A 24,042-nucleotide genomic window follows, 5' to 3' on the forward strand; every position below is an offset into this window, starting at 1 on the left:
TTGTCCTGCACTATATGAATTTTTCCCCATACCACAATTCCAGTTTGGCCCCTCCCCCTCGGGAATGAATTATCAGCCCAGCGCTGCGCTGTCCCCATCGGGAAACTAATCATATGTGACCTGCGAGCTCTGTTCTGCCCCCGCCCCCAATTAATTATCAGCCCAGCGCCGCACTGTCCCCATCAGGGTAAATACTCACATATCACCCGCAAGCGCTGCCCTCCTTTTCCTCTTGTTTGTTGCGTCCCCCGTGTTGACACTCTATACTGTGCAGTATCCCTATGCCCGGGCTGCAAAAAGTAAACAAAATAAACTTTAACTCACCTTCCCCGTTGGTCCGGACCAGCTTCCTAAGGATTTGAACGCCGGACAGCCGTCAGCCCATCAGCAGCCGCAGCGATGTTCCGCCTCGGCCGGTGATAGGCTGAGCGCACTGTCATGTAAGAAGCTGGCTTCTTACATGACAGTGGGCTCAGCCTATCACCGGCCGATGCGGAACATCGCTGCGGCCGCTGATACGCTGACGGCTCTCCGACGTCCCCATCCCCAGGAAGAGCGTAAGGCCGACGTAGGAACATGCGTTAAAGTTTATTTTATTTACATTTTGCAACCCGGGCATAGGGATACTGCACAGTATAGAGTGTCAGCACGGGGGCCGCAACAAACAGGAGGACAAGGAGGGCAGCGCTTGCGGGTGATATGTGAGTATTTCCCCCGATGGGGACAGCGCATTGCGGTACAGGGTTACAAAGTTACAGTTTTTAAGTTGTTGTGTTGTACACTGTTGCCTTTAGGGATACTTTAATAGCAGATATACTAACTGAAAGTCTCTATGGTGCTTCTGCACTTTTTCGAGTTGATACTAGTGAGTTTATTAGACAGATGCATATGTAGATACAGGCACAATCCAAATGGATTTAACTTTAGTTTGGAGGACCTAAACAGGTTGGGTTTCTGTGGTGCAAATACTTGAACACTTTTCTCACAGTTTTGTGACACAATACCCTATGCACACGGCATACACTGAAGAAACTTTTCATGATGTGTTTAGCCAGCAGAACTAACTTGGGATAGGATAAGAAAGATGCCTCCACAGGGTGGACTGGAGAGAACCATTTCTGTAAAATACACCAAAACTCTCACACAGTGCCATGATCACTGTGCACACAACCCAGATCTGTCACAGCTTAGATGGTTATTGCAACTAGAATAGTGGTTGGTTCTTGCTTGCAGCAAGCTTTAGCGGGTCCCTGACGAGGCCTAAACTTTACTATTTAGACACTACACTCTGGTGTATACACTTCTCTTGGTAGAGCCAGCCTCAGATTAAATTGGTCTGCCTAGCAGGAGCAGAGTTAGGACAGATTTGTGCATTACTCTGGCTATAGCCAGACTGAACTGTTGCTTTAGGACTCTAGGGAGAGGGGGCTCCTCTCTGCCTTTTCAGAGACTTCTACATAGAAACTGACTGGGGAGTCATAATGCAAATGTTAACATCAGTGTATGCTAAAATGGCAGTATGTCGTACAGAACAGAAGTTAACTCACATTACCATAAAAGCAGATTTAGGCATTAAGAATTGCTCAGCCACACAACATTGTCATACTTTTTGTAGCTGGGACATGGGTACTAGGACACTGTACATTTCTTAAAATAATTGCTATTCTTTAAAGGAAAATTGCCACCTCATTTATGCAGCTCTTTCTGAGTAGTGACAGATACACCAAGTTTAGGTTGCGTTATGTATGTTTAACATGATGCTGTGCAACGGAAGACCTATGAGCACAAAGTCTGGGGTATTCAGTAGCTGTGGTTGTCCTACAAACTGTATTTGGCAGGTTCCCCTATGCTCTGTTTTAGGCTGTCAGTCCATAGCATGGAATGAAGCAATAGCCCACATATTCAACTACAAGGGGGCATGAGACCCCTTTTCTTGCGATGGGTGGGGGGGGGGGGACCAACTCCCGTGGTTAGGATTTGTTCAATGAGTGTCCATTATGGGAAACGCCCTTCAACTGCATGTCACACACAAAACGCACACACTGAAAATCGATGAATGACCTGTATTTATTGCATGTATCATTACATCTTAGCACAGCTGGTATAATAATTGCATTTTTATGTAATTTCATGACCGGCATCACCAGTAATGATTATAAATGTATAAATACATACATACATGTTATCCGTATTTCATGCAGCTACTTATATTCTTACAATCATGCAATTTTTGGTCAAAATACTTTAAAGAATAAATAGTAAATACATAAATAAACGAATAAAAGTAATACAAATTATTAATATACTTATAATTTATTATGTAAGCGTTTGTTTAACTTCGAACTCTTTTTTCTTTCCTTCTTTCGTGATATACAGCAACTTGATTCAAACCCCCAGTTTATCGTGGATGGTGCAACAAGAACAGACATCTGCCAGGGAGCTCTTGGTAAGTAATAATAAGGAACTAGTGTTGGCACTCACCCCTTTTAAAACTTGACTTTTATTTCTTCTTTAAAAACATGTCTGCTGGTCAGGAAAGAATGACTCCAGCTGTAGCCAAGAAAGCGACAGCCTGTTTCACGGATTCCACGTTTCTGGTCTTGAAGCCAGAATAAGTGTGGAATCCCTGAAACAGGCTGTTGCTTTATTGGCTCCCGCTGGAATCATTCTTTCCTGACTAGCGGGCATGTTTTTGAAGAAGAAATAAAGTCACGTGACTGTTTATAGTGGGGTACCACTGGGTCGGATCTGAGCCCTATTCTTTTTAATATATTTATTAATGACCTTGTAGAGGGATTGTACAGTAAAGTGTCAATATTTGCAGATGATATTAAACTTGGCATAGTGGTTATCACAATAGAGGATAGTGCACTGTATATAGTAGATTACACAATAGAGGACAGTGCACTGTGTATAGTACATGACACAATAGAGGACAGTACACTGTTACAAATGGATCTGGATAGGTTGGAGGTTGGGGCTGGGAAGTGGCAGATGAGGTTCAACGTAAGGTTATGCATATGGGGAGGAAAATACCGGCTGGGAATATGTATTAAATGGAAAAACACTGGGGATGACTGACAACTGTAGGGACCAGTGTCGGGCAGCTGCTGCCAAGACAAATAAAATCATGGGGTGCATCAAAAGGTCTTAGATACCCACTACAAGAAAATAATTCTACCACTGTACAAATAACTGGTCAGACCACACATGGAATACTATGTAGTGCAATCCTGGGACCGGAGAAAGATATACCACAAGAAAGATATAGTGCATCTGGAGAGGATTCAAAGATGGGCAGCCAGAGTAATAAATGGAATGTGAGGACTACAGTACCCAGAAAGATTATTAGAATTACAGTTATTTAGTTTAGAAAAAAGACGGCTAAGAGGCGACCTAATAACTATGTATAAATATATCTGGAGGGCAATACTGAGATCTCTCCCATGATGAAGGTACATCCTCTACGTCTAAAGGAAAGAAGGTTTCTACACCAGCACATAAGGGGGTTCTTTACTGTAAGAGCAGTGAGACTATGGAACTCTACCAGAGGAAGTGGTCATGGTGAACTCAATAAATGGATACATTTCTGGAAGGTTAAAGATTAATATCATTACAGGTTATGGACACTACCTTTTTAGGGATAGAACGTTGATCCAGGGATTTATTGATTGCTATGTTGGAGTCTGGAGGAAATTTCCCCCCTGTTATGGGCGCCGGGCAGGGGATTTCTTCAGGCATTTAGCCCTGCTTCGGGCAAGCAGGGCTAAATGCCGGAAGACTTCACACACTTTGGCAAACACTGCTACATGGGACCCGGTGCACATATGACGGGGCAACCAGTCTTGCCCTGTCACTAAACTGCTACTTACATCTACCTGCGGGGACTTCCTGGTGGAGGTGCGCGTGGTGAGTGACGTCATCGCGAGTGCCGTGCAGGGACGTCACTTATAGTGTGCACCTCTGCCAGGTGGGGAATCTGTGCTACGGCTACCTAATGTGGAGAAAATGTGTTGCGCTACCTAATGTGGGGAAACTGTGCTACGGCTACTTAATGTGGGGAAACTGTGCTACGGCCACCTAATGTGGAGAAAATGTGTTGCGCTACCTAATGTGGGGAAACTGTGCTACGGCTACTTAATGTGGGGAAACTGTGCTACGGCCACCTAATGTGGGGAAACTGTGCTACGGCCACCTAATGTGGGGAAACTGTGCTACGGCCACCTAAAGTGGGGAAACTGTGCTACGGCCACCTAAAGTGGGGAAACTGTGCTACGGCCACCTAATGTGGGGAAACTGTGCTACGGCTACCTAATGTGGGGAAACTGTGCTACGGCTACCTAATGTGGGGAAACTGTGTTACGGCTACCTAATGTGGGGAAACTGTGCTACGGCCACCTAATGTGGGGAAACTGTGCTACGGCCACCTAATGTGGGGAAACTGTGCTACGGCTACCTAATGTGGGGAAACTGTGCTACGGCTACCTAATGTGGGGAAACTGTGTTACGGCTACCTAATGTGGGGAAACTGTGCTACGGCTACCTAATGTGGGGAAACTGTGCTACAGCTACCTAATGAGGGGAAACTGCTACCTTCCTAATGTGGGGAAACTGCTGCCTACATAATGCTCCCCCTCCCCCCCCCCAGCAGTAGCACCCCCATCATCTGTCAGCTCATGCTATTACCACAAGGGGAATGGGGGGGGGGGGTGTTGCTGGTGGATGATGGGGATGCTACTGCTGGTGGGAGATGTTGCTGGTGGATGGTGGGGGGGCTACTGCTGGTGGGGGATGTTGCTGGTGGATGATAGGGGTGCTACTGCTGGTGGGGGATGTTGCTGGTGGATGGTGGGGGGGCTACTGCTGGTGGGGGATGTTGCTGGTGGATGGTGGGGGGGCTACTGCTGGTGGGGGATGTTGCTGGTGGATGGTGGGGGATGTTGCTGGTGGATGATGGGGGTGCTACTGCTGGTGGGGGGTGTTGCTGGTGGATGATGAGGGGTGCATGATGGGGGCATTATATGTGAGGGGCGCATGATGGGGGCATTATATGTGAGGGCCGCATGTGGCCCAGCCTCACCCAGCCGCTACCTCCAGTGGCCCAAGATAATTTGAGTTTGAGACCCCTGATCTAATGTGTATGGGGGCCTCCTGGCTGCCCACTAATGTCAGATGTCAAGGAAGAGAATAGTCAGGCATGTTGTATTTCAAAATGCCTGATCCTTTTGTTCTCGGTGATATAAACCACCTAGAGGAGTTGACAGCCGCTTTCTACCCTTTTTCTATTGAGAACACATGCACGAGCTGGGCCGAGAGGGGGTCTTTGTTCACTTCTGCATAGGAGCAATTCTTTTTTGCAGTAATCTTAAGATGTACTGCAGTTTTAGAATATGTTTTTCTACTTTGAGAATTTAGCTTTCTAGTGACATTAGTTTTATAGGGAGGAGTTCTGGACCTAGATGGGGGTGCTCCAGGGTATGAAGTGTGGGCGTTGGAGGGTGTGTAGGTTGTGGCTTTATTTTGGGTGTGTGACACAGGGATTCCCTCAGGCATCACTCCCTCCTCCTGCCCCACATTTCTCTTCTGTGAGTCACTGCTCTATGGCTCAGGCGTGTCTGTATTTTTGTATTCACATTTATACAATATAGCATAACACATCGATTCCACTGTGCGGTGAACTTTGTGCTCCCTTGTTAGATATATTTGTTAGACATGCTTTTGTGCTTTCTTTTTTCTTAAGTTTACATGTTCTGCTTCTCATCATTGCTGAGTCACGTTTTCACGTATATCTGACTGTTTCTAATATTCCTCCGCAGTTGCCTCCAATTACACTAGTACTGCATTCTTGCTCCCTCCCTCTCTGCCTGTAATTCTAGTTTCTACACCTCTAAATTATAATGGCATGTTGTCTCCAAATACACGGATCAATGTCATCATGTAATCTAGTGAAATATCACAATACAGTATTCCAGTGCGTATGACCACTTTCTCACGACTCTCCTCATTTTGATGTGGCGGCTCCGTTGATTATGGTTTATGCCCACATTTTGCCATAGGGCTCCTGATACATGTGATGTGTACATACCATCCTATCTCTGTTCACTCTCAGTAGGTTAACGTTAGTATAACTTTTGATTTGGAATATATTTTGTATCCATATTAATTGTATTAACTGAAACCTGTTTAGTATTCTGGAGATGACAGTGCTTTAGGCAGTCTGATAATCGCATTTTTTTTCCCCAACACACGCACATACAGTATATATAGATAGAGATATCTATCCATCTATCTTATCCATCTAAAATCCAAGGCGGGCGGCACATCAATTAACAGTACAGTGATCCCTCAACTTACAATGGCCTCAACATACAATAGTTTTAACATACAATGGTCTTTTCTGGACCATTGTAAGTTGAAACCAGACTCAACATACAATGTACAGACAGTCCTGATCTGTGAAACGAGTCAATGAACTGACCAATCAGAATGGGCATTCAGTGGTAAAACCCCTGTATTACTGAAGTGTATGCACTGACTGGTGTCTGGTAGTGCCCCCTACAGTACAGGGTGGCATTACATGTTCTGTACACTTTACCTGTGCCAGGGTTACCTGCTCTTCTGGGCTTAAATATTGAAAAAATCGACCTGGCATCAGGCGCTCGGGGATCCAAAAAGATCTCACAACCAGTTCATGGAGGTGGATAGGGATTCAAGCTTTATTAGTATACAACAACGCGTTTCGGGGTTAGCATACCCCTTCTTCAGATTGACAGATTTGACAAATCTGTCAATCTGAAGAAGGGGTATGCTAACCCCGAAACGCGTTGTTGTATACTAATAAAGCTTGAATCCCTATCCACCTCCATGAACTGGTTGTGAGATCTTTTTGGATCCCCGAGCGCCTGATGCCAGGTCGATTTTTTTCAATATTTAAGCTCATCCACAGGATCTCCTCATTGGATCTATCCTGAAGACCTGTAGGCTTGCACGGAATCCTTCATTGCCTCAGACTGAGGTTACATGCGTATTATTATACGCTCCAGGTGAGCGGCCATTCATTAGACCCCTTACGTTTCCCCACTTTACGTGGGCCTCTGTATAAATTCTTAGGGTAATGCACTAGGCGCCTCTTTGGGCCTTCTTTCTTTTTTCTATTCATTTACATGCTCTTCTGGGCATCAGGTGAGGGAGACTCCATGTTACTTTTTTAGGACATCGTGTGTACTGTACAGGACCCTGAAGAAGCTCCTGTCCTCTACATAGACCAGTGTTTCCCAAGCAGGGTGCCCCCAGCTGTTGCAAAACTACAATTCCCAGCATGCCCGGACAGCCTTTGGCTGTCCGGGCATGCTGAGAGTTGTAGTTTTGCAACAGCTGGAGGCTTCCTGCTTGGGAAACACTGACATAGACAGTGATTACAGCTCCCAGCAGATCTTTATTACTTTTATATGTAAGGATTTGCTTTATCTCTATTAGTTATCTACTTATTTTTCTTTAATCCTCACTTTTTCCTATTTTTGGATGACATTTTGGTGCCTTTACAACCAATTACCAGGTTTCCATAGAGTTCTGGTCTCGACATACAATGGTTTCAACATACAATGGTCGTCCTGGAACCAATTAATATTGTAACTTGAGGGTCCACTGTAGTTTGGTGCAAGCAGTTAGTATGGCTCAGGTCTGGAGCCTAGTAATCCACAGAATTTATCAAAACCTGTCCAGAGGAAAAGTTGCTTAGTTGCCCACAGCAACCAATCAGATCGCTTCTTTCATTTTTTTAAAAAGGCCTGTGAAAAAGGAAAGAAGCGATCTGATTGGTCACTCGTTTTGATAAATCTCCTCCTAGTTCACCATTTTTTTTCCTATCTTTTTTAAACTGTTATTGTAAATTTGCTTCAATACACTGAAGTGTCAAAGAGGTGTTCCCAACCCTTCCCCCCCCTAAAGTGCTGAGAGCTAGAATGCCTCCTTGCTCCCCGTCCCATCCTTGTCCCTGCTTGATTGACAATCAGCTGGAAGCCGAGCCCTGTTCTTAAGCCTAACACCTGAGCACGATTTGTATGCACAGCACGGGAACAAGGTTTGGAAACAGAACTTTAGTAAGAAGACCTCTTGGACACTTGGTACAGGAGAATAAATGCATTCTACATTATTAAAGCACAGTAAAAGTTACCATGTGCCTAACCGCTATCCATCAGTGTCACCGGTTTGAATGAGTTGCAGCTGACAGATTTCCAATTTTACCTCCTTTCTTTTTCCCATTTTAAAATCTCTGTTTGATCCTTTTATGTTTATTCTTCCTAGGTGACTGCTGGCTCCTTGCTGCAATTGCCTCCCTGACGTTAAATGATACTCTGCTCCACCGTGTGGTTCCTCATGGTCAGAGCTTTCAGCAGAATTATGCAGGTGTCTTCCACTTCCAGGTAATCTATGACGCTTACTCTAAATGTTCCATTGTTAAATAATACTTTTGGGTAAAACTGAAAATCTGAGGCACTGGCACAATTCATGGAACCTGACCTGGTGCCACCTTCTATAGTGTTACATGAAAACCAAAGCTAGCACTGGCTAGCCATCTCTAGCCAGAAAGTTAAACATATTTGTAAATTACTTCTATTTAAAAATCGTAATCCTTCCAGTACTTATCAGCTACTGTATATTACAAAGGAAGTTGAGTTGTTATTTTCTGTCTGACCATAGTGCTCTCTGCTGTCTGTGTCAGGAACTGTCCAGAGCAGGAGCAAGTCCCCATAGCAAACCAATCATGCTCTGGACAGTTCCTGACATGGTCAGAGGTGTCAGCAGAGAGCACTGTGGTCAGAATAAAAAGAAATTCAAAAAGGAAAGATCTTCCTGTAGAGCATACAGCAGCTGATAAGTACTGAAAGGATTAAGATTTTTTTTAATAGAAGTAATTTACAAATCTGTTAACTTTCTGGCACCAGCTGATAAAAAAAAAATTCTACCAGAGTAGCCCTTTAATATCACAATTAATCATGGGTGAATATATTTAAAACATTCCCTTAAGTCCTTAAGAAAGTCCTTAAGAACCTCATTAAAATTATCCAATCCTGAAACTGGCTACACACACAATAGCTCCCATCCTGATCTCTCCCAATCTTTCCATATACACAAACTCTCAGCTTGGCCAGCGAGGAGGTGTAAGCCAGCGCCAGAATTGGACAGTTGAATTCAACACGCCTGATCTTTCTCTTCTTGACATCGTCTTTAGGGGGAGAGTCGGAAGGCCACCATATACATTAGATTAGCGGTTCCCAACCTGGGCTACAAGTATCCCCTGGGGGTACTTAGCAGTTCCACTGGTCACTGCTTCTAAAGTGGCCACGGCCCATGCTGCCTGATCTTAAAGTGGCAGAAGGCTACTTTAAGAGAAATGAGCAGTGGCCGCTGGTACTAGCTGATGTTGCTGCCCCAATCGCAGACTTTGGGCTGCTGTGGACGGTAACTCCCTCATCAGCTTCCATGCTCCACTGCTCCCCTGGACCAAGGATTTACTGGTATGGGACAAGGGAAGTGTAGCACCAAAGCTGGGCAGTATTGGGGCCTACAACTATATGGGGGGCAGTGTGGGGGCCTACAACTATATGAGGGCAGTGTGGGATCTACCGTTATATGTGGGCAGTGTGGGAGTCTACAATTATATGGAGGAAGTGTAAGGGCCTACAACTATATGGGGGCACACAGGGGGAATACATTTATATGCGAACAGTGCGGGAGCCTATAACTGTACGGGCAGAGTGTGGTGCCTTTATCTATATGGGGAAAGTATGGGGGCCTACAACTATATGGGGGTACAATTTTTGGAAATAGGCTGCCAAGTGGTACTTGGATAAAAAAAAGGTTAGGAACCAATGTATTAGATGGTTGGCAAGTCCCACTGAAATTACAGGTGAAAAAATTAGGGTCGACTTACACATGTGTATGTGGGCCTTAACTTCTTTAACAGGTGTATATTGAAAAGCGTATGCCAAAAGATGCATCAGGTTGTGTCCGTTTTGCACCCTGTACAGTTTTTTCAGTCTTTTTTACCGTACCCAAAACCTTAGCCTACCACGGTTTTTGGTCCGGGTGAAAAACTGTATTGAAACGTATATGTTTTTTTTTTTTTTTTTTTTATAACATGGGAGTCAATGGGAACCGTACAGAACCGTATGTGCGTACGGTTCCATCTGGTTTTCACCATACAGTTTTTGACTTTGCACAGTTTTTTTCTTGGAATTTCAATCAATGGAATAAAAAGTTAAAAACAGAGTTTTTTTTCTTAAAAAACAGATGCAACCGGACATCATTTTTCAAACCATATCTGGTTTTCAGCCGTATACGGATTAAAATTTGTACACACGTTTTGATACAGTTTAGTCGGGTTTTGAGGAATCCATGTTTTATCAAAAACCTGATACGGGAACTGTACTGCAAAAACGTGGTGTGAACCCACCCTTACAGTCCGGGGGGGGGTGGTGTGTAACCTAGGCAATGAGCTTTCAACCAGGAGAGGAAAGGAGCAGGAATGTCAGGAGAATTTATACAATGTACCAATTAAAGGGGTAGTACAGTGGTGAAAAACTTATCCCCTATCCTAAGGGGATAAGTTTGAGATCGCGGGGGGTCCGACCGCTGGGGCCCCCTGCGATCTCTCTGTACAGGGCCCCGGCTCTCCGGCCAGATAGCGGGTGTCGACCCCCGCACGAAGCGGCGGCCGACATGCCCCCTCAATACATCTCTATGGCAGAGCCGGAGATTGCGAAGGCAGCGCTTCGGCTCTGCCATAGAGTTGTATTGAGGGGGCGTGTCGGCCGCCGCTTCGTGCGGAGGTCAACACGCCCCCTTCCCGTGGGCTGTCGGGGCTCCGTACAGGAGATCGCAGGGGGCCCCAGCGGTCGGACCCCCCGCGATCTGCAACTTATCCCCTATCCTTAGGATAGGGGATAAGTTGTTAACCACTGAGTCACCACTGGACTACTCCTTCAACTTTGGGGGAATTTATCATTTGTAACTTTTCTCACCCATTTTTTTCAAGTTTGAAATTTGTTTTTATATCATATTCAATTGCGCAAAGTTTATCAATTTGTTAAATTATAAATGTGCACATTTTTAATGCACTTTTTTGTTGTGTAGTTTGTACAACACCTATTAAAAAGTCACGATACTTAAACAATGTCCCCTTTTTAAACAAAGAAGCCTTATTTTAAGCTGGTAAGTAGATATGATTGTATAAAGTCTAAACAATGCTCTGTAAGTTGGATACATCAGCAGCTGCATAAATCTATCTGGTACTTTGATACAATATGTCATTTTGTAATCCACAGAGCATTGTCTAAACTGAGTACAAATGCATTTTTTTTTTTAACTTAAAAGTGGACTAGTTTGCAGCCTTTGGATATAACAAAGGGGGCATTTGCATTGCATGGGTATAAGTTGGAAAACTATAAAAAAAATATATATATATACTCTGGTGTACACTGCACTGTGCTCATGGCATGGCCATAGTCTTTTCTAGGCCAATCATAATTTATCTATGCCTAGGCTTGGTTCGTTTTATACCAGTATATATTTTATTTTATTTGTTGTAGATAAAAGCATAGTCTACCATGGTTTTGTGTCTGCCAGATAAAAGGAATATAATGTGGCACAGATTCCTATTAACAATAATGGGATGTAACTTTAGGATGCGATTTTACTTATTATGTGCCAAAAAACCCAAATGATAATCCATTGTGATAACATGTATTAGTCATTTGGCATTTACCTAACAGTTGAGCAGTAAAATAACCAGTTTACTATGAGTCTGCTGGGAAATTAGACATAACTCTGTATAGGTCTTGAGGAGATTTCTTTGATGTTCTACTGGATACAAAATTGTACTGGTCTGTTTTCTTTTTCGTTTTAAGGGTACGTTGACATGTACGCAGATTTTATGCGCAGAATTTGATGCATGGGATTTTCTGCTGCAGATTTCAATGTAAACTAAATGACTGAGCACAGCTTCTAATCTGCAGTTACAGATCTTGCGCAGGATACTGAGGTGCATAAAAAGGCCAAGCCTGTTACACAAAAAAGTGCACAAGGATGTGGTCTATTGTACACCCCCCCCAAATCTTACCTTCCCCCTCCGGCACCTGCAAGGGTCCAGTATCTGTGCCCCCCCCCCCCCCCCCTGCCCCTTCGCTAAAGTTCATAGGGGACAAACAATCAATCAGCCAACAACTAAGTGACATCCCTGTAAAAACAGGCATGTGGGGTGCACCTCCCCTAGACCTCCAGGAGGGACTTCTTAAAAGGGCACCATACCCTAAAGATCTTTGTGAGCAAACATACCTAAAAAGTGAACAAACTGTGACAAAACTCCCCAAAAAATCTTACATTTGATGTGTAGTACAGCCCGGATATTGTACTGGTCTGGTAGTGCACAATACTGGCTCCGTGAATGGGATGTTATGTGCATCGCTGTCCTTCTTTGTCCTAATTCTTTTCAAACAACAAAAGTGTTTGGGTGGAGACATTTAACAATTAACTATTGTGATGCCGAATCCTGCTTCATACTCTTACACTGAATCCTGCTTTACTCTTCTCTCTTTTACATTTGCCTATTTGCGATTGATGGACAAATGAGTTATTTAGGACTAAGTGATCCCACAATAAAGAAGTTGTATTGGCTGATACCAGCTTAGATGCCAGCGCTGGAAGGGTTGGCATAGCTGCCCTGCTCCTGTTCAGAATAGGTCATATGACTCACGAACACGTGAATGAATCACTTTCCTAACAAAAGGAGGGACCTTCCTGACTGTCAGGAAAAGCTGCGAGGGGATATATCTGAAACATACCTTTGCCCGTGACAGTATGGTTCATGCTTTGGTCACTGTGGTCCATTCTTTGCCCCCATGTCCACCAATCTAGGTCAGGAGAATATTAAACAATACAATCTGTTACCCCAAAATAAGTCTAATAGTTGGCAGATAAATATTATTAGTTTAATTGCCCCAAATAATGGGCATAAATTTCAAATTTGAGTGAAGAATTCTAAATGTAAATGAATCTGTATTCCTTTTTTTTTTTGTTTTAGAAACTGGGCTGTGGGTGAATATCACAAGTATCATACCCAGGCTCAAATGGGCATGAACTACAGCATTAGATACAGATACAGCCCATAGAAATATTCCTTGTGGGGCGTTGGGCTTTGTAAATGGCAGTCCTCATATAACATCTGTTGTCCAGTGGTTTGTATTAGCATGTACCGTATATACTCGAGTATAAGCCGACCCAAATATAAGCCGAGGCCCCTAATTTCACCCCAAAAATCCAGGAAAAGTTATTGACTCGACTATAAGCCTAGGGTGGGAAATACATCATCCCCCCATGTCATCATCCCCCCCCCTGTCATCATCCAGACCCTGTCATTAACACCCCCGTCATCATTACCCTGTCATTATCACCCTCGTCATCATCACCCTGTCATCATCCCCCCCCTTCATCATCACCGCCTGTCAATCCTCAGTCAGTGGTCTTCAACCTGCGGACCTCCAGATGTTGCAAAACTGCAACTCCCAGCATGCCCGGACAGCCATCGGCTGTCCGGGCATGCTGGGAGTTGTAGTTTTGAAACATCTGGAGGTCCGCAGGTTGAAGACCACTGCGCGGGCCTTCGTCATCATCCAGAACCCCCCCCCCTTTAGATTTCTACTCACCTCCCCTCGGTGGGAAGGAAGGGTGAGCTGGTCCGGGCCATCTATGCTGCAGGGACCGTCCGGTGGGGAGGGTTAATCGTTCCGGGCTGTACATTTTCACCGGGAGGCCCTCTTCTCCGCCCGCTCCCGTCTTGCCCCGGACTAGTGACGTTGCCTTGATGACGACACACAGGGACGTTCATGTTCAGTGGTATTCAACCTGCGGACCTCCAGATGTTTCATAACTACAACTCCCAGCATATGGCTGTCCGGGCATGCTGGGAGTTGTAGTTTTCAAACATCTGGAGGTCCGCAGTTTGATGACCACTGATGAAGGGATTGACAAGCGGAGAGTTCACTCGAGTATAAGCCGAGGGGGGCGTTTTCAGCACGATAAATCGTGCTGAAAAACTCGGCTTATACTCGAGTATATAGGGTACTCCAGAGGCTCTGGATAGTTGATGTCACTGTGTGATGTTGCTTTCAATGTGACAAGTCGGCGATCACATGGGGAAATTTGTTAATGTTAGCTGACAAAAGAAATGTGTTGACTGACATAGCGTGCCTATTTACTTATAACTTTAGGCAGTTTCACTTATGGCTGTAGGCAGAAGTTTTACTATTGTAACTACAACCTGTGAAAAAAATTATACTTACCCACATTTTTTTTACTTTGTGGCAAATATACAAATCACATGCATAGTACAAAATGTTTGTTAATAACTGAAATATTTTACTTGCATGAAATGTACATCAAACAAATAAAAGTACATCATTTTAAATAATGTAGAGGAAACAGTTATGAAATAATCATCAAAAATTCCAGTTAATACTTTGTTGTTCTTCCTTGGCCTGTTATGGCACCTGGATTTTTTGAGACCTGGGCTTTACTTATGATAAATAACACTAGGGATCGACCGATATCGTTTTTTTTTTAGGGCCGATACCGATACTCTGTGGAGGTTAGGGCCGATTGTCGATAACTTATACCGATATTCCGGTATAAGTTAACGGCTATTTACCCCCGCCAGCGACACCGCTGCAGATCATTGATTTAAAGCGGGCGCTTTAAATCAATGAACTGCAGCGGCTTTTGCGGTGCCAGAGACCGCCGCCACCCGCTTCTCTCCCCCAGCCTGTCCTGGTGTCCTGAGTCCTATCACCCCTGCCACCGACCCCCCCCCCCACCGCACCGCTCCGGCCAGAGACCACCGCCGCTGCCCCATTGCCTCCCCCATTCCCTGTTTTATAATTACCTGTTCCCGGGGTCCGCTCTACTTCTGTCTCCGGCGCCGTCCTCCTGAGCTTTCACTGTGCGCAATGACGGTGACGTCGCATTGAGGACGTCACTCGTCATTGCGCTGTGCAGGATGGCGCAGGAGCCAGAAATAGCGTGGACCCCGGGCCCCCGGGAACAGGTAATTGTAAAACAGGGGATGGGGGAGGCAATGGGGCAGTGGTGGGGCGGTGCGGTGGGGGTGCGGCGCGGCGGTGGGTGCAGCGCAGTGGTGGGGGTGCGGTGCGGCGCGGTGGTGGGGGGTGCGGCGCGGTGCGGTGGGGGCTGTGTGGGGGGCGGGGCATTATCGGATTGTCAGCAAGGTAATTGCCGATACCGTCCAAAATCGTGAATATCGGCCGATAATATCGGCCAAACCGATAATCGGTCGATCCCTAAATAATATCCTACATGAAACTGGTTTCAACTTTTCTCAGAGTGATGACCGATCAGCTATGCAGGATGGAGCCTTGTCATGGAGCAATTTTTTTTATTTCCACCATAAATTTTCATCCAGGGTGATATGCCTATGGGAAAAAAAAAAAAAAGCTTGAACACTCCTTGTTCTGTGGCAAGATCATTGTCCTAAAAAAAAAAAGACTTTTTTATAGTCAACCTGTTTCCTCTGTAAGGGTAAGGTAACGTGCCGTATTTTGCTGTGTATTTGCTATTGCATATTTTCCTACCCATTGAAATAAATGGGTAGCTGCATATTTTGTTATCCATTGACTTTAATGAGTAGGAAAATAAGCAGCAGCAAATATGCAGCAAAATACAACATGTGTGACCCTACCCTAAGGGTGTGAGCGTATTTTCTGCTGCAGATTTGCTAAAGCAGATTTTGCAACCCATTAAAATCAATGGGCAGCAAAATCTGTAGCAGCAAATCTGCAGCAAAAATATGCACGTGTGAACACACAAACATATTGGCCCTCATTTACTAAGAAAATCGGGTTGTAAGTCTATGTTGCTTTCTTACCCGACTGTTTTTTCCCCTGGTATTTATTATTATGTCGCATCCTGTTTGTCGCACTTGGTTTTGTAGGTTTTGGTTTCCAACTCCTCTGAGCTGTCAGGAAAAAATCCACAACAATTCAACAAATTCGGGTTGGAAACCTTAATAAATATGTGGGAAAGCTCAGAAATGTCGGGTTACGCCCCTTTTTCGGGTTTGGGAGAATCCACATCGGGTCCGTCGGGAAAAAATGTTGCATAGTGTCGCAGACTGGCGCACGATGTCTGCGACATGGCGCAGACAAAGATGCGCCAAAAAAACCTGACAAAAGAGGTCGGGTTTAGAATAGTAAATGAGGGCAATTATTTTTCAAACTTGCATTGTGTTTCCCACTGCAAGGTAGCAAGGGGCGGGCTCTCTGCGGCACATTTTCCACTGCATAAAATCTGCTGCAAACCTCATTGAAGTCAATAGGGTCTGTGGCGGATTTTCAACAGTGGAGATTCTGCTGCCGAAAATCTGCTGCGGACAGTCTGCCCCTTTCAAACTTGCAGTATAATACGCTCATGTGAATGTACCATACATGAACGTGTTCACACATGAAGTATTCTGCGCATTTTTATGCTGCATATTTAAAGCTGTAGTTTTTATGCTGCAGATTTCAATGTAAACGAAATGACTGAATGTGAATATGCGTATGTGTGAATAGACTCTATTTATGGGGGGGGGGGATTTATCAAAACCTGCGCATAGGATAAGTTGTCCAGTTTCCTCTGCACAGATTTTGATATATCTCCCCCTATATGACTGCTGAGGTATTGACTGTCCTCATCGCCTGTCATGCAATGCCCATATGCCCAAATTCACTTTATTTTTCCAGGTGGGGTCACTTATTACATCTTGTGCAAAGGAAAAGTTGATTTGTTGCCCATAGCAACCAATCAGATTTTATCTCTTTCTCCAGAGACTGTTCAGAAATTGAAAGCTTAAATATGATTGGTTGCTATGGGCAGCTGCTCCACTTTCTCTATGCACTTGTTTGGATAAATCTAAATGAATATATGTGCAGTTCTGGCTTGTCTTTTGCTTTCCTAAGTGTAAATCCCATTTCATTTGGCTTATTTCCTACAGTTCGGTCACAGACATTGACCCCAATTTATTAAAATGTGTGAGAGAAAAATGGAAGAGATTTTTCCCGTAGCAACCAATCACAGCTCAGCTTTCACTTTACCAGAGCTCATTAAGATATGAAAGCTGAGCTGTGATTGGTTGTTTTGGGTAAAATCTCCCTCACATTTTGATAAACTAGGACCAGTGACTACTCTTTCTGCCCATTTCTTTTCCATTTATTTTATTGTACATTTTATATCTTCCAGAGATATATTGATTTCAGTTTTGATGTCTTCCTTGGTCTACCCTTATGTTTTTTTCTAACTCTCCCATTTTATATACTAACACCAAATTCTACACACAGCTGACTAGGAACAACCATGATGTTTTTTTTTCTTAAAGGGGTACTCCGGCGCTAAACATATTATCCCCTATCAAAAGGATAGGGGATAAGATGTTAGATTGCGGGGATCCCTCTACTGGGACCCCCACGATCTCTCCTGCAGCACCCCCGTTTTTCAGCTGTACAGAGCGAGGATCGCTCTGTGGCTGATGACGGGCAATGCAGGGGATGGAGTATTGGGACGTCAGGGCTCTGCGCCCCTTGTGACGTCATGCCCCGCCCCCTCAATGCAAGTCTGAGGGAGGGGGCGTGGCAGCAGTCACACCCCCTCCCATAGACTTGCATTGGGGGGCAGGGCGTGACATCATGAGGGGCGGAGTCGTGACATCATGATACTCCGTCCCCTGCACCGCCTGTCATCAGCCAGAGAGTGAGTACTAAAATCACCTTATGGTGGATAACCCCTTTAAGGTTTTCTTTTCTGTCTGACCACAGTGCTCTCTGCTGACACCTCTGTTCATGTCAGGAACTGTCCGGAGCAGGATAGGTTTGCTATGGTGATTTGCTCCTATTCTGGACAGTTCCTGACACGGACAGAGGTGTCAGCAGAGAGCACTGTGGTCAGACAGAAAAGAGCAACTCAACTTCCTCTGTAGTATATAGCAGCTGATAAATAATGGAAGGGTTACGATTTTCTAATAGAAGTAATTTACAAATCTGTTTAACTTTTTGGAGTCAGTTGTTATGAAAAAATTTTTTCACCTGAGTTCCCCTTTAATTTGATTTACTTATTGTAAAATGGATTCCACTTCCCCACTTTGACCATTAGGTTGCTTTCACACTATAATATTCATCCGTTTTAAAGATCCGTTTGATGTTCCGTTATGAAAACCCTGAAAATCGGCCACTAAACGTCCGTTAGAAAATCCCATAGGTCCGTTAGAAAATCCCACTATAGTCTATGGGATTTTTACATTGTCCGTTTTAATCCGTTATAGTCCGTTATGAATAACGGATGTTATTTTGTGACAGAAGATAGTAACGGGAGAAATACTGCATGCACTATATCTTCCGTTCATTCTCCTGTCACAAAATAACGTCCGTTATTCATAACGGACTATAACGGATTAAAACGGACAATGTAAAAATCCCATAGACTATAATGGACCTATGGGATTTTCTATCTGACGTTTAATGGCTGATTTTCAGGGTTTTCATAACGGAACATCAAACGGATCTTTAAAGGGGTACTCCGGTGAAAACCATTTTTCTTTTAAATCAACTGGTGGCAGAAAGTTAAACATATTTGTAAATTACTTCTATTAAAAAATCTTGATCCTTCCAGTACTTATTAGCTGGTGAATGCTACAGAGGAAATTCCTTTCTTTTTGAATCACGAGCACAGTGCTCTCTGCTGACATCTGGGTCCATTTTAGCAACCATGCATAGCAGATGTATGCTAAGGGCAGCATGGTGGCTCAGTGGTTAGCACTGCTGCCTTGCAGTGCTGGGGACTAGGGTTCAAATCCCACTAAGGACAACAATAAATAAAGCGTTATTATTATAATTATAATAACGTCAGCATAGAGAACTGTGCTCGAGAGGTCATCAGAGAGCATTCCAAAAAGAAAAGAATTTCCTCTGTAGTATTCAGCAGCTACTAAGTACAGGAAGGATTAAGATTTTTTAATAGAAGTAATTTTCAAATATCTTTAACTTTCTGCCACCAGTTGATTTAAAAGAAAAAAGGTTTTCACCGGAGTACCCCTTTAAAACGGATGCATTTATAGTGTGAAAGCAGCCTTATTGTGATTTAAAGCACATTTTTATGTTTACATCCTTACAGTAAAATTTGCAAAATGTTTTTTTTTTTTTTATTTATTTTTTTTACCCATGTTTCCTCCATAAAAATGAATGCCTGTTGTTGAAGGAACCCACATAACTAGCTGTGGGCATTTGCTAGAAAATGAGTTTCAGAATCTTATGGAGATTTATTATAGAGTAGACAGACTAGCATTATGTTTTGCTAGCTTTTATAACATGAAGCTTCTTATTACCGTATATAGTTGGTGTATGGTGCTATATACCAGTGGTCTTCAACCTGCGGACCTCCAGATGTTGCAAAACTACAACTCCCAGCATGCCCGGACAGCCATCGGCTGTCCGGGCATGCTGGGAGTTGTAGTTTTGAAACATCTGGAGGTCCGCAGGTTGAAGACCACTGCTATATACCATCTCATAAGGCAAGAGGACATATTTAAATACATATATAATGGTAATAACCGCCCCTCTGTTTCTCTGTATTCCCAGCTATGGCAGTTCGGTGAGTGGGTAGATGTTGTGGTTGATGACTATCTCCCAGTCAAGGACGGAAAACTTGTCTTCGTTCACTCAGCTTCAGGGAATGAATTTTGGAGTGCACTTCTGGAGAAGGCCTATGCTAAGTATGAGCACTTCCTAAGCGAATACATGTAAACTAAAGTGGGATCCACTATTTTTAACTGTGAAAAATGAGTTGGACATTTGATGTCTTTTGATAACTGTCAAATTTCTAGAACGTTAGTATATTATAAATATATTCATATGATTGACTCAATCCTTCACCTTTCTTGCAGAGCGAATGGGAGTTATGAAGCTCTTTCAGGTGGAAGCACTTCTGAAGGCTTTGAAGACTTTACAGGAGGAGTTACTGAGTGGTATGAGCTGAAAAAGCCTCCTGTAGACCTTTTTGGCATTATCATAAAGGCTTTGGAGAGGGGGTCCCTCATGGGTTGCTCAATTGATGTAAGTGAACGCTAGGATTGTTTTACGACCTCTTCCTTATGTTCTATGTCCATTCTCTTTCTGCCGGGAATTCATTTCCCAAAATGGATACATTATTATCATCATCATTACCTTTTTCCCTGTTTTTCACGAAACCATGGTTAATCATCACAGTTTTATATATATTTAGGCAAAAAAAAAAAAAAAAAATTAACTGCAACATGTGAATGTACCCGAACACTAAACAGTTTTTCTTTGCCTAAAAAATAAAACTCCTACAGGTTTAAATAATGTATTCTTCATATTTTAGAAATATTGTGGTGTTTTCATAGATAAACTGATTGTCTATGCAACCTATAGTCACCATCTTTTTTTTTTCCCCAACCCAACCCCTTGATACGTCCTTCACATTATTATAAACAACTAGCTGAGTACCCGGCGCTTCCCTGGTTTTTTCTACCTTATCCTTGTGGTTGGAGGATAAGCAGCAAAGGAGGAAGCTTTTGTCCTCATATCCCGTCCCTAAATCCTGACCCAATATCCCCTCCTCATATCCCGACCCCAATATCCCTCCTCATATTCTGACCTCATATCCTGTCCTCATATTTTGTTCTCATATCTCGACCCCATATCCTGTCCCTATATCCTGTCCTCATATCCTGTCCTCATATGCCAACCTCATATCCCGTCCCTATATCCCAACCTCATAACCTCATATCCTGGCAGCGTGGCTGCCAGGGAAAGGGGCGTGGTCTCTGAAAAGGGGCGTGTTCCCGACATTTTCACAAAAAACAACATATTTACTAAGGTTTCCACAGAAAATGTGGTGGATTTCAGGAAAACCAGACAGGTCAGAGCATGTGTAAAAAAAGCAAAATGTAGGGAAAGTGGAAAATGTAGGGAAACCTTAGTAAATACCGTGGAAAATAAATTGTAGGGAATTAATATCCACAAAGAAACCTACACTCCACTCTTAGTAAATGAGGGCTATTGTAAGCTGAAAATAAAAGGGGTTTGGCTTAAAATGTGGGTGTGTCTTTGTGAGATGGGACATGGCATGCAGGGAGGGTGTGGCTTACCAGCCGGACGGACACATTCACCAGGAGAAGCAGAGCGGTGCTTGTGGAGTAAGGCACCAGAAGTCCTATATACTTGCATGGGACTTGAAACAAAAACCCCATCCTTCACATATGGTGGCAGGTTAGGGGTTAATTTAACTATTATACATTTTTATGTGACATATAAGTAACATGTGACCCAGAGTATTATCGAAATATCTCTATAAAAACCCTGACTCTCACAAATGGGGGTGGGTAAGGGTTAAATCACCTATCCTATGTTTGTTGTTGACATATAAGTAACATGTGTGCCAAGTTTCATGTTAATATCTATAGCCATTTGGACGTGATGCTGGCACATACACACATATATACATACATACATACATACATACACACATACATACACACACACACACACACATACACACACATATACACATAAATACATACATACATACATACATACACACACACATACATACATACACACACACATACATACATACACACATACATACATACACACACACACACATATACACACATTGGGGGAGATTTATCATTGAGTTTACCCCTTTTTCTTGTGTATTTTTTTTGCAATTTCTGCAGTGACTTTCATTGCGTCTTTTTTGATAGAGCAAAAAGCAAGTACTCTATTTTTTGTGTATTGTGGAAAGCGTTTTACAGTGGATACTAATTTATCATGTGCATTTTTTTGTATAGACTCATTTATTTTGCGCAAATACGTTTACCATCAAAAAGGGCATGTAGGAAAGTGTTCTACAGAGACAGCCATGGGATGCAGGAGCTGTCCCTCAACACTGCTAAACTACAACTACTCCCATCATGGGACTGAGTCTGTCCCATGATGGGAGTAGTTGTAGTACCGCAGCGCTGAGAGACGGCACTTGCACATCCCCCCTCCCCCCCGGCTGCGGGACGATTTTGGGACAGTTAGGACTACTACTCTCATCATGGACATACTCTTCCCATGATGGGAGTTATAGTCCAGGCGCTGAGGGGCAGATCGCACCCGGTCATTCTCCAGGGACTCGCTGCGATCTGCATTTATTAACTATACAAACCGGCAGCACATGCGGCTCCCCTGAGCTCCCCGCCGGTTCCTGTATACAGCTTTCATAATTCATAATCCCCGCCGACGGGAGTTCTGATTGGTGAAAACCTATTCTCCAATCAGAGCTCCTGTCTCCCAGCAGCGGGGATTATGAATTATGACAGCTGTATACAGGAGCCGGCAGAGAGCGCAGTGGAGCTGCATGTGCTGCCGGCTTGTACATATAATAAATGTGGATCACAGCGGGTCTCCTGCTGACCTGCTGCGATCTGCACCTCAGCCCCTTTACTATAACTCTAATCATGGACAAAGTCTGTCCCATGATGGGAGTAGTTGTAGTACCGGAGCGCTGAGGGATGGCACTTGCACATCCCCCGGCTGCAGGACTTTTAGGACTACTACTCCCATCATGGACAGAATCTGACCTTGATGGGAGTTATAGTCTAGGGGCTGAGGTGCAGATCGCAGCAGGTCCTTCTCCAGAGACCTGCTGCGATGCACATTTATTAAGTTAACAAGCCGTCGCACATGCGGCTCCACTGCTCTCCCCGCCGGCTGCTGCCAGAGAGTTAAACAGATATTTGTAAATTACTTCTATTAAAAAAATCTTAATCCTTCCAGTACTATTTAGGGGCTGTATACTAAAGAGGAAATGCTTTTCTTTTTGGATTTCTCTTCTGTCACGACCACAGTGCTCTCTGCTGACATCTCTAGCCATTTTAGGAACTGTCCAGAGCAGCATATGTTTGCTATGGGGATTTTTTTCCTGCTCTGAACAGTTCCTAAAATGGACATCAGAGGTCAGCAGAGAGCACTGTGGTCGTGACAGAAGAGAAATCCAAAAAGAAAAGCATTTCCTCTGTAGTATACAGCCACTAATAAGTACTGGAAGAATTAAGATTTTTTAATAGAAGTAATTTACAAATCTGGTCAACTTTCTGACACCAGTTGATAAAAAAAAAAAAAGTTTTCCACCGGAGTATCCCTTTAACTTTCTGGAGTCAGTTGTTATGAAATTCACTGGCCAGTGTTTCATTTGCGTTCGGAACATTTAGTTCCGAATGCTGTGCGTGCGCTGGGGGGGTCGACCACACCCCCTCGTGACATCAGGCCACAGCCCCTCAAAGCAAGTATATGGGAGGGGGCGTGACAGCCATCACTCCCCCTCCCATAGACTTGCATTGAGGGGACGTAGCCTGATGGCACGAGGGGGTACGGCTGACCCCTAAATGTTCTGAATGCAGCTGGAACACTGGCCATTGGAGTACACCTTTAAGTGACCAAGAGTAGGTACATCTGTGTCTATGGCTGCCTAAAATCATTTTTATGCTCATACAAGTTCAGATATCAAATATCCATCTCCCTGGGGATGACATTTGCTAATGTTCAGGCCTGTTATGCAATGGTGGACCAGAAGTCTAGTCCCATCTATTCTAAGAAGTGTTCTCAATATATTCCATTACGAAGCCTGAATTATTCTTTATGTTTATTATTTCTCCATGTTATGTCCAACTTGAATTTAAAACAAAATGTTGCTTCTTGTTCATAGATAACTAGTGCAAACGATATGGAAGCCGTAACCTTCAAGAAACTGGTGAAAGGACATGCATATTCTCTTACAGGAGCCAAAGAGGTAATTCTTTCTGTGACTTCTGCACAGAAGCTGTATATGTTTGGATGCTGTGGACACAGATTTTTTTTTAATTGTCGATTTGTTTCTGAATGCAAAATAAGACTTTTTTTCTAAATAGTCTTCATAAAAAAGTTCCTACCATTT

The 24,042-nt window shown here is 43.7% G+C and overlaps 1 protein-coding gene across 1 annotated transcript in view; it reads left to right on the plus strand.

Annotated features, from left to right (window-relative positions):
- The window catches only part of CAPN1 (calpain 1), an 82,045-nt gene that overhangs the window by 17,884 nt on the left and 40,119 nt on the right, over positions 1 to 24,042 (plus strand). Inside the window, exons 3-7 of the mRNA XM_056526948.1 lie at positions 2,377 to 2,446; positions 8,305 to 8,423; positions 19,677 to 19,810; positions 19,982 to 20,150; positions 23,815 to 23,898. Coding sequence (XP_056382923.1) covers positions 2,377 to 2,446; positions 8,305 to 8,423; positions 19,677 to 19,810; positions 19,982 to 20,150; positions 23,815 to 23,898 — 576 coding nt within the window. The remainder of the gene's footprint in view (positions 1 to 2,376; positions 2,447 to 8,304; positions 8,424 to 19,676; positions 19,811 to 19,981; positions 20,151 to 23,814; positions 23,899 to 24,042) is intronic.

Source organism: Hyla sarda, chromosome 6, assembly GCF_029499605.1.
Source record: "Hyla sarda isolate aHylSar1 chromosome 6, aHylSar1.hap1, whole genome shotgun sequence".
NCBI lineage: Eukaryota > Metazoa > Chordata > Amphibia > Anura > Hylidae > Hyla > Hyla sarda.